This window comes from Vicugna pacos, chromosome 32, assembly GCF_048564905.1.
Source record: "Vicugna pacos chromosome 32, VicPac4, whole genome shotgun sequence".
Lineage (NCBI taxonomy): Eukaryota > Metazoa > Chordata > Mammalia > Artiodactyla > Camelidae > Vicugna > Vicugna pacos.
In genome coordinates, this window is record NC_133018.1 from 16,412,481 (window position 1) to 16,423,489 (window position 11,009).

General features: G+C 51.6%; 1 protein-coding gene across 4 annotated transcripts; it reads right to left on the reverse strand.

The window, feature by feature from the left end:
• Nucleotides 1–1,088: 1,088 nt before the first annotated feature.
• On the reverse strand, nt 1,089–10,877 carry C32H12orf43 (chromosome 32 C12orf43 homolog). Of its 4 annotated transcripts, XM_072952863.1 has the most exons (8): nt 10,719–10,875; nt 7,713–7,789; nt 6,662–6,679; nt 6,293–6,335; nt 6,015–6,113; nt 3,677–3,747; nt 3,026–3,116; nt 1,089–2,521 (listed from the first exon to the last, which is right to left on the reverse strand). In XM_072952863.1, exons 1-8 carry the CDS (start codon nt 10,787–10,789, stop codon nt 2,167–2,169), a joined length of 825 nt encoding a protein of 274 aa, XP_072808964.1. In that variant the 5' UTR covers nt 10,790–10,875; the 3' UTR covers nt 1,089–2,166. The 4 variants fall into 4 exon arrangements, with proteins under 4 accessions (XP_072808964.1, XP_015095192.2, XP_072808967.1 ...); XM_015239706.3 differs by lacking the exon at nt 7,713–7,789 and having other exon boundaries at nt 10,719–10,877; XM_072952866.1 differs by lacking the exon at nt 7,713–7,789 and having other exon boundaries at nt 10,648–10,726.
• Between the last annotated feature and the right edge of the window lie 132 nt (nt 10,878–11,009).

The window sequence follows — 11,009 nt, forward strand, 5'->3', positions numbered from 1 at the left end:
CCATGGCAACCGCCTCCCATGGACTGGGCCCTGGAGCCTCCACAGCCTGCTTGAGGGGTGATGAGAACATCTGAGCCTGCAAAACTTCCGCTGTCACGGGGCTGCTGCTCTCCCCTGGAAAACGGTGCCTCGGTCCCCACCCTGCTCTGCCAGCATCAGAGATGGGGATTCTGAGGTGCCCCAACCCGAAGAAGGCTGCTTCAGTGCACAAGAGGGGACTGTGGAGAGCTGGGAAGCAGTTTGTTCCCAGTGCGACACGGTAGGGACTGTCCCTGACGCTCAGGGTACATCTTATCACTTGGAACAGAAAGGGGGCAGCCTTTGGACTCTGGTACCCCAAGGCTGGGCCTGTGAAGAGCCCTGGTATCCTGAAGGAAATTGCCAGCCACACTTCTCAGGACACAAGGGACAGAGGTCATGGATCAACATGGCCCTATTCTGTCACCTATGCCCCGACCAGGCCACTCTGCCCAGCCTCTCTTCCTGCTATGAACCCCCATTTGGACCCACCCCTGTCCCCAACTCACATCAGCATCGTCTGAGTGGCTACTCTGTGCCAGGGGCCCAGGGCAAGCAGGCCTCACCAGCTTCCCTCGTCCTGAGCCATCCCTCTCCCCGCCCCTGTGACCTCCAGTTTTCTTGGACATACATCCCCCTCCCCGAGCATCAAGCCTTCTGATGCTAGCCTGGCATCCTGCTGCTGCTGGAAAGCCCCCCTAAGGGCTAGACGTCATCCTCATTCCTATGGGAGCCTCGTGACTCTGAGCCTGGTGTGAAGTCGAGGTCCTGGGGCAGCAGACCCTTCCTTGGTTTGGAGGAGAAGCTGCTGAGCTCAGGAGGCAGTAAGGCAGGAGCAGCTGGCAGAGCTGAGGTGCCCAGAGGGAGGAGAGGCAAGACTGGTGGAGAGGCTGCCGCCTGGAAGCCTGGAGCCTGGCTGGCTGAGGCGATGGGGAGAGGTCCACGCATTCACAGCGCCCCGGAACCTGAGGCCCTGAGGGACAAGGCAGCCGTGGAAACCCAGGGCTCATGTGCCCTCATCATCCCAGGGCTGCTGCAGATAACCTGGCCCTCGTGGACAGCCTCCATCCGGTGCAGGGGGAGAGCTGACACCCCTGCAGCTTGCAGCTGGCTAAGGGCGAGCCTGTACATTTATTTAACTTTTAGTAAAGCAAATGAGGAACGTAGCAGAAACTTCTTGTGTGTCCACACATTGCCCAGAGTGGGATGGGTAGGCAGAGGGGAGCAGAGGGACCCGGGGGCTTGAGTCTAGCACACACACTCTCACAGCCCACCTGTCTTTCTTGCTCTGCTGAATCTCCAAGGCAAGGTGATGAAGCCAGAACTTTACCTTCACCTTGAACTTCTGCTCCTTCCTGCAGAATACTCTGGTCCATGAATCCCAATCCACAAGGGCTGTGACACTTCATTGAAGCTGGGGTGCAGGAACACTCCTTGGGATGTAGGCAGGAAGACCCCACCCATGTGATGCTTACTTAAAATGGCTCATTAAGATTTAGCACTGACAGGGAGGCAGCACCCAAATCACTCTGTTGCATGCTAGGTCCCTTGACAATTTATTTTCCATAATCTGGTTGGCTCAGAGACATGATCTTGTGTGGTGTATTCACCCATGTGGAGAAAGGGGATTCTGGAAAACCAGGGGAGGGGGAAATCTCTCTCCTTCTTTTTCAGGCAATGTTATATCAAGTCTGTGTTGCTTGGCAGGAGAAGCACAAAACTCGTTCCAGGCCTCTGCATCTCGGGGTCCCCCTCCCTTGTCTTCTTCAGATCATCTCCCACACCAGGTGGAGGAGGTGGAGGAGAAGGAAAAGGTCTCCCCTGACTTGCTCTCCTCAGACAGGACTGGGGAGGTGGAAGCTCTACAACTTGGCCATCAGCTTGGGTAACTGGAGGCTCCTCTTGCTTCCCGAGGCCATGGAATGCTCTGGTACCACAGGCCGGCTCCAGCCCCAGCCCCAGTGGGAGCCCGGAAGGGCAGGGCTCAGCTCAGGCTTCTGGCCCTACAGCTACGCCTTTGCCCTGGCCCTGGGGCAAGCCCCAGTCATGGGCAGAGTCTGGACTTACCAGCCAAGTCCTTGAACTGGGAGAGGGAGGCAGGGCGTGGAAATATCTTGTCCCCAGTGGGCGCCCCTAGTCGGGCTGGGCTCAGTTTGCAGGCACAGCTGTTGCACTCCTTGCTGGCGGGAATGGGGAGGCCTCACTGGCCCTCTTTGCCTTTTTCTTCCTTTTCTTCTTTTTGGTTCCAAGTGGCACCTGGTCTCCGTTGAGCTCAGCGGACTCCTGTTCCTGCTTCCTGACGGCGGCCTTGCTTGTGGTGGTGGTGGCGGTGACGATGTCGGTGCTGGCCTCCTTCTTGGCTTTCTTTTTCAACTTCTTTTTCTTCTTCTTTGCCTTTTCCTCCATGTTGACAGGGCTATGGATGGCAGACTCCTGCAGAATGTCGGAGGCTGACACAGCCGCCTCCCGGCACCGCTGCAACTCCTCGCCGCCATCGTCACTGCTGCAAGGGGAGGGCAGGCCGGGTCAGCTGGAGTCGGGATGGGGCCCCAAGGCTGTCTCTTGCTGCCTCAGTCAAAGCCACCAGAAAGGCCACAGAGAGGGCAGCAGTCAGAGAGCTCAGTAAGCAGACCTGGGTTCCAGTACTGGCTTCTCTGTTTCCCAGCTGTGTGGCCTCATTAAGTGACTTAACCTCTCTGATCCTCAGTGTCTTCATCTATAAAATGAGGATCTTAACAGAGCCCAGGGCTCCCAGGGATATCCCGGGAGTGAGGTGTCTGGCACAAGATGGGTGCTCAAGAAGCAGCAAACATCCAAAGCCAACTCCCAGCGGAAACTCTTCCCCTCCCACTGATGCACTATTTCTCCAGCTGCCTGACCGGGTCCTTCTGGACCTGACCAGAGTCGGCTAGACTATTCGGGGGAGGCAGGCGGTGGGGTGCAGAACTGGCCAATTCAGAACACAGACCAAAGCGAGGGCACTTGAGAAGAGGGTGTGCCGTCTCACCTGGAGCTGGAAGGCAACCGTTTCCGTTGGGGCTGGGGGGTGGCCTCCTTCTCAGAGCCTCCGGGGATGGATGTGAAGAAGAGCCGGAAGCCTGAAATCCAAAGGGGCGGAGTCAGCATCCCAGGGGCCCCCTCCCCGGGTGCCGAGGCTGCCCTGCCTCAGCTGCCCTGCCTCTGCCCTCAAGGAGCTCCCAGTCCACAGGGAATGGTGCCTCACAGTATGAGGGGCACGCTTATTGCCTGCTGGAGCGAGAGGAGGGGGTGCTTGAGAGGAGGCCAGCTGCCAAATCAGCTCAGCACACCCTCTAAGGCTTCCGGAAGGCAGCAGTTGAGCCTCCTGCCTCAGGCAGTTTCCCAAGTGGCAGATGACTCGGGCATGGGACAGAAACCCCTGCAGGACGTCTGTAGCATGCACTGGTGAGGCGCTCCTGCTCAGGGCCAGACAGACGAGGTCACCTCAGGCAAGTGCCTGCACTTGTTGGAGCCCCAGCCTCCCTCACAGCTCCCCCTGTAAACAGTGTCAGCACAATACCAGCCGCAGACAGGGGCTGCAGGGATGAAAGAAGGTAACATACAAAACTGTATTCCCGGCTCCAGACTCACAGCAGGTGCTTAATAGACGAGAGCTGTTATTAATAGTATAACTGCTCACCGTCATCCTCTGGGGCGACTCTCTGTACTTCAGCCTTTCTTGGCTCCTTCACTACTGAGATGGTAATGGAGCTAAGGGAAGAAGAAAGAGGAGATGGTTGATTTAGGATGTGATCTGGGGTGACAAGAAGAAAAAAACTTTAATTAAACCTTTTTTTTTTTAAGTGGAGGGGACAGGGTAATGTGATGTTAAGTGCAAAAGGAGAGAGCACACTGGCTCGATAAAGACGCTCATGCTTACAGCCCTTGCTAGCTCCCACTGCAGTGCCTCATTTGTTTAAACCCTACTTGATTCCAGAAAGTGCTGAAGAAGTTTTGAAAATATTCACAGTCCAACAGAAGAGTGCGATTTTAAATGAGGCAAAGAGAAAATAAGAGCACAAGGGACAGAATGAACCAGGAGTGTGGTCAGGAAGTCCCATACACTTGCTAGACAGAGGGCACACACTGCGTTCTGAGCTTCCTGGCAGCAAGCAGGAAGAAGGAAATATGACTAATCTAGAAAAAATGGTTCTGAGGTTAGTGCCTAGAGCAGGGCAAACCTGTTTTATTTGGTTTTTGTTTTTAATTTTCAAATTTTTAAAAAGCTTGAGAGAATTGCAGACTGACATGACGTGCAGTGCCAAGAAACAACACAGAGGAAGATCCCACATACTCGTCACCCAGTTTCTCCCTGTGATAATACTGGGCGTGACTAGCGTCCATCATCACAACCAGGAAACCGACTTTGCTACAATCCATGGACCTTTTTCAGACGTCAGACCTGGGTTTTGAATCCTGACTTTGTCACTTAACAAGGGACTTCATCTCTCTGAGTCTCTGTTACCCATCTGTACACTGGGAATGGTCACAGTCCCTGCCTCTTACAGCTGTCACAAGGATGAAATGAGATAGGGGATACGAGGCACTCAGCACAGAGCCTGGCTGTAAGCAGGTGCTCAGTAAACAGCAGCTATGACAAGGATGAAGACGATTACTGTCGTAGAAATAAAAAATGAGCTTCACAGGACCCCTCACATAAAACTGGAGATGATGCCAACCAAGTGCTGACTCTGACCTGAGCATCTAGCAGTGGTTCAAGGTTGGTCCGTAAGGGACATCAGGCTATGTCTAGAGATATATCTGGTTGTCACAAAAGATGAGGGGGAATGCCACTAGGGTCTAGTGGGTAGAGGCCAGGAATGCTGCTGACCATCCTGCAGCACACAGTATGGCCCCACAACCCAGAAAGCTCCAGTCCCAAATGTCCATAGTGCCAAGGCTGAGAAACCCTGATGTAACACAGGACCAACTGGAGCACCATTTCTTTAGAGAGAAATACAGAAATGCTGCAGGGAATATTCTGACCGTGTGTAACTAGCATCCTGCCGGATTTCTACCTGGGGAAACGGCCGATGTAGGTCACTGCAATGCCAGGTGGAGAAAAACCGCTCTCATGGGCTGAAATGCCAATTGTCCTTCCTCAACACGTTCAGCACACTCTCGGGTCAGGGGACGAGCACTAATGTGGGGTGCAGCCTGCTGAGGCCTGGCCCACCATTCTGTCTCAGAGGAGCAGCCACTGTGCACTCTGGGAGGCTCATTTGTCCTTTTAGATGGCTACTTCAAATTGAAAGACCTGGATGTCCTCATCTTCCTTTTAAATCCTGCTAGGCCTCTGTCCACCGGAGACAGGTCTAGACCAGCCTGTCCTGAAACGTGCCCCATGCCCCGCTATGGGTCCCCTGTAGAACAGAGGCACTGTGGCCACATGACTCTGGAAGACGCTGAGCTACACAAAGTCACACAGGTCTCTACAGCAGGGCTTCTCAGAGCCTTGACTATACTACAAGGAATCCAAATCTCCAGGGCACGGGGGGCACGCAGAGTGCAGCATTTCCCAGCCTCTTTGTTGCTAGACCCGTTCTGTCGAGAGCCACGCTCCAGACTCGCGTTCCTTGGCCCCCACTTTAGGAACGCTGGCCTGGATCTTTACAGATTGTGTTCTCTCAGTGCCTGGCATACACAAAGCACCCAAGAAGCAGTAATTTTGTCGGTCCCTTGCCCTCTTGCGGTGGGAAGGAACTTGCGCATCTCGGGCTCCCCTCTTACTCTGCTAGTGGCCGGGCGCAGTGGTTAAGAGCATGGCCTTCAGAGTCAAAGCCACTCTGCTCCTTCCTTCCTATGACTTCAAGCAAGTGCTTCTACTCAGAGGGGAGCCTCTATTTCTACATTTGGACAGACCCTATGTGGCAGGGTGATTATGAAAGCGGTGAGGTGACGGATGCCAGCCCACGGGAGCCATTACTGTGCGTATTGATTGAGGAGGGCGGGAGAAGAGAACAGAAGCTTCTGGTTACCTGTCCAGCAGGACTCCCAGCTGCTTAGCTACGTGGGCTCGGAATTCGGGGGTGGTCTGAAGCTCATTGCCATCTTGTTCGTGCTCATCCGCCTTGTGCCTACAACACACACAAAAAGGCTCACTTCCTGCAAGCTTAGAAGCTGTCCCCATGAGGGCAGGGACAATGTATGTCTGGTTTACTCTGACATCCCAGGGTCTCACCCAGCCTCAGCCACACAGCAGGGGAGCAACATCAGTGAACAAATACATGAAACCTGAACCCACAATGTACGGTACCTGAAGCTCGGCTGGGTGGTTGGCAACTGAGTATTTGCAGCACCTGTGGAAAAACAGAACACTGAGGCATTTATAGAGGAAATGACAGTAACAATTGTCAAGTGCTGTATTTTATGTGATTTACATGTGTAACTCACTGAATCTTCCTAACAACCTCATGGGGGAGGGGTCACAATTATCCCCATTTTGCAGAAGAGGAAACTGAGGCAAGGAGATGTAAAAGAGCTGAGCCAGAGTCAAACAGCTCATAAGTGGCAGAGTTGAGGACCCAGGCTGTCTGGCCCTAGAGCCCTGCTCTTAGCCACCATGTTGAACAGGCAAGTCTAAGGATCATTTGATTTCAGTATTTATTGAGTACTTAGTACGTACCTGGCTGTGTGCTGAGTGCTGTGGAGGAGAGAGAAGGGGACTCAGTTATGCTGATCACATTTTTCAAGCTAAGACACTGGGGATGCCTGGCCTGGTGGTCACCTGCTCAACCAAACACTGAAGGTCTAATATTACCCGGCTGGTGTTCCAGCTGCTGAACAACTTAGATGAAGATCCCAGCCCTCATGGAGCTGACATTCTAGTTGGTGGAAACAGATGACAAAAAACACACACAATTAAAACACAAAATTAGATAACAGGTACAGAGAAAACACACAAAGCAGGGGAGGGAGGTAAGGAGTGCTGGTTGGGGATCACTTTATAAAAGTGGGCAGACAGCTTCACTGACAGGTGACACGTGAGCAGAGATTGGAGACCATGGCTATCCAGGAGAGTCTTGCAGGTAGAGGGAAGAGCAGCTGCAAAGGCCCTGAGGCAGGGGCCTGTCTGGTGTGTTTCAGAACCAGCAATGAGGCCAGTGTGGCTGAAGCCCAGGGAGCGGGGGTAACAGCAGAAATGGAGAACTAGTAGGGGCCAGACCACATGATGACTTGGGCCTTGAGGGAGGTGAGGGGCCACTGGAAGGCTGCGCACTGAGGAGGGACACACATGCATTCAGGATTTTACAGAATCTCTGGGGCTGCTGTGAGGAGCCAGACTGTAGAGGGACAAGGGCGGAAGCAGGCGGAGGACTGCTGCAGTGACTGAGATGGTGAGACGTGGCAGGACTCGGGATGTGAGTATTTTGAAGATGGATCAATGGGATTTTGCTGATGGTCTAGACAGACAGTGTGAGAGATGAGTGAAAGATGGCTCTGAGCTTTGTGAATCCTGGGACAAAATGTGCTTGTGTTTTTAAGAGGCCAACTGAGCCAAATGGACACTTGGTAATTCGACCCAAAGCAGGGCCACAGCGCATCAAACACTCCAGGGGACACAGCTGACACTGTGGTCTGTGTCGCCGGCTCTGGAGCACAATGCAGGATGTGAAGTGCCCGAAGCTCCTGGACTTGAGGAATTTGGAAGCCTGGGATACACGGTCTTTAAAGACCTGGTCCTTCTTCTTGAGTGATCACAGGAATAAGAGGATTTCTTCTGTCACGACCGCAGACCAGTGGATGTGAGGTTCTGTCACGGAACAGAAGCAGTCAGACCCGGCCCCAGATGACAGAGTTCAGCTGAGCCCTGGCTCCTCTACTGATGACCTTGAACAAGTCATGTTACCTCCCAAGCCTTTGTTTTTTCTAATCTATAAAATGGGGATAGATTACTGACCTTCCAGGGTGAGTCTGAGGACATAATGAAGTTTTATGTTGTTTCGGACACTCCGTTTGCATGTCCATTCTCTCCCTGGATTTGTAAGCTACTGGAGTACACGGTCTGCTTCTTTTTATCTTATCTCCAGCTCTCGGCATAGTGCCTTGGTGTGAAATATATGTTGCAAAAAGGAGTCAAAAGTGTACATTGCCCTAAAATTAAAGGGGTCTGAGGGTTTGGACGACCAGTTCCTCATCAGTGGATTAAAGAGCTCTACCTAGAGGTTACATTAGTAAAATAGTGACCCACATTTCCACATAGTCATGGACCAATGGGTGGGAGTTCTGCCCACAAGGGGCCCTTGTACGTGGCAGGGAGTCGCATGGCAGCAGCAAACAGCGTGGGTCTGGAGTCAGAGAGACCTGGATTTATGCCTGGTTTTGCCATTTACAAGCTGGATGACCTTGGCCATGTTATTTCATCTTTCTGAGCATCAGCTTTCTCATCTGTAAAATGGGGCTAACAGTTCCCTCTTTGCAGAATTGCTGGAAAAATTAAACCAGGCAACAAAGGCAAATGCTTAGAACAGGGCACATAGGGACGGGTCAACTCATGGTCGCTGTGATTATTAGAATTGCCCAAGAATGGCTATCAAGTGTCCATTATCTTGCCAGGCACACAGTAGGTGCTTGATAAATACCACCACTTATTATCAGCAGCTACAACTACTTTGATCAGCAGGCGATTTACGATGTCACAATACAATGAGCTGTAAAGCTGATACCACTTCTCGTGTTTATCTCCTCATGTGTTGGTCAAAGCTTGTTTGTGTTTGAGATTCACAACAGCCCATCTGCATTTTTTTTTCCTTTTTTTAAATGGAGGTACTGGGGATTGAATCCATGACCTCGCTCATGCTAAGCATGTGCTCTACCACTAAGCTATCTCTACCTGCATTTTATAGCTGAGGAAACTGTGGCTCCCAAACTTATGTTATTTGTCCCAGGCCAGTATCAGAGCTGGCACTTCATATCAAGTCTTCCTTCCACTGCCATACAGAATCCATTCTGTCAAGGCAGAAGCAACTGGACTGAGAGTATGGCTGGAGTCTCAGCCTTCTCGTTCGTTAGGGGTCCCTCTCCGGCAAGTTCATACACTTGAGAGCTGTTTTCCTGAGCACTGTGTAGGCTCTGGGGATACAGCGGTGAAGGGATCCCAGCCCTCATGAAGATCATATCCTGTAACCTCTCAGTCAATATATATTTGTGGAGCAAGGATGGGATGGAGTTGACTCTGGGTGCTAGGGATGCAGGGATGAAAGGAAAAAACACAAGATAAGTAAAAAGGCAACTGTAGAGAAAAGGAAAGCACTACAGATGAAAGGAATCACCCAAAGTATGACGATGGCAGAGAGAAGGCATGTACCCCAGCTTTTCCCAAAGAGATGGTATCTCGTCTGTATTAAAGGATGCATGGGAGTTAGGCAGGAGGGGGAAAGCAGTCTGTAAAGAGAGACCAACCACATCACTGCAGCCGTTTATTGGGCCTTGAATACGTGCCAAGCACTGCAGATGCCTCATCTCAGTTACTCCTCAACCTTATGGGGTGGGAACTATGTTAGGCTCACTTTACAGATGAGGAAATTTAGGTACAGTGAGATTTAAGTATCTGCCCAAATTCCTACCACTGGTGAGTGACAGAGACAGAAAGGCATTTCTGTATATAGAACCGGAAGAGAAAACTGCAGAGTTATGGGGCCCAGAGATGAGAGGGCATAGTACAGTTTGGAGCCTACCTGCAGGAAGTACAGTGCGGCAGAACAAGAAGGGAGAGGCAGGCAGGGAATGGATTACCAAAGGGCTCATAAGTCCTTTGAAACAAAAGCAGAGGTTCTTAAGCTTGCTTTACCATGATCTGCTCTGGCAGTCTAGAAGTCTTTCTCAGAATAATGTTTAGATGCATAAAATATAACAAAGAAAACCAATGATACTGAAATTCAGTTATCATTAACAGTAAAAAGCCAAATTTGGGATATTAATGTGTGCTTCTTCACCCATGCATTAAATAAGATCTACTAATGGGTTGAAAAATTACTGTAATTTTAAAGCAGGGATGAGTGTAAATGATTTTTTCCCAACATTTTATAGTGAGGAAAATGATATTTTTGATATATCTGCAAAGACTGTAACAGGTTATAAAAATGTGTGACTTTTGTTAAGACAAACTAACAGATGTTACCAAAACTCCTATGGCTTGCACCTCACATGCATAATGGAAAGAGACGCTAAATTTCAAATAAAGATTAACGAGAGTAAAGATGCAGCATTTTTCCCACTCCAAATTCATGGACCCTCCGGATTCTATCCATGACTCCTATGTTAAGGGAATTTGGATTTATTCCCAGGGCACAAGGGAGTCACGGTCAGAGACACGTGTAGGACCCAGGTCTCCGGCAGCCACAGGATGTGAGAATGTGTTGGAGGCTAGGAAAGCCTGAATCCAGGAAGGGGGCTGTAGCAGTCATTTTGGAGAGGGGGCGGGCTGCCCAGCGTGTGACAGTGAAGATGGACGTAAGGAAGCACAGTCAAGAGGCGCTCAGTTGCCTTGCTTACCCTGGGATAATGGAGCAACCCTCCCGGCTGCACTTGTCCGCGCTTTGAATCTGAACCCCTCCCAACCCTGGAGACTTCTCGGGGAAAGAAGTCGAATCCTGGTGATTCCCTCCTCACCATCCATCCTCTTAGGCCGCAGGGGAAGATCCTACGCCCTTCGGCCAGACTCCCTGAACACAGTCCCCTACCGGCTGTTGGCTTCACCGGCCCCCTCGGGCGCTGCTCCAAGCCCCAGGCCGGCATCGCCGCCTCGCGACATCGTTCCACCTCCTCCGCGTCGCTGCTGCTGCTGCTTTCCAAATCGCTCATGGTGCCATTGGGCGCCGCCACCTTGAACCACCGCAAAGGACTGTGGGGAGCGCCTCCACGACCCTACAAGAGAGCGGAGAAGCGCAAGGCATTGTGGGGATTGTAGTTCTCAGCCTCAGGCCGCCATTGGTCGCGGAAGGTCTTGGAGGTTTCCTCAAACGTGAGAGCTA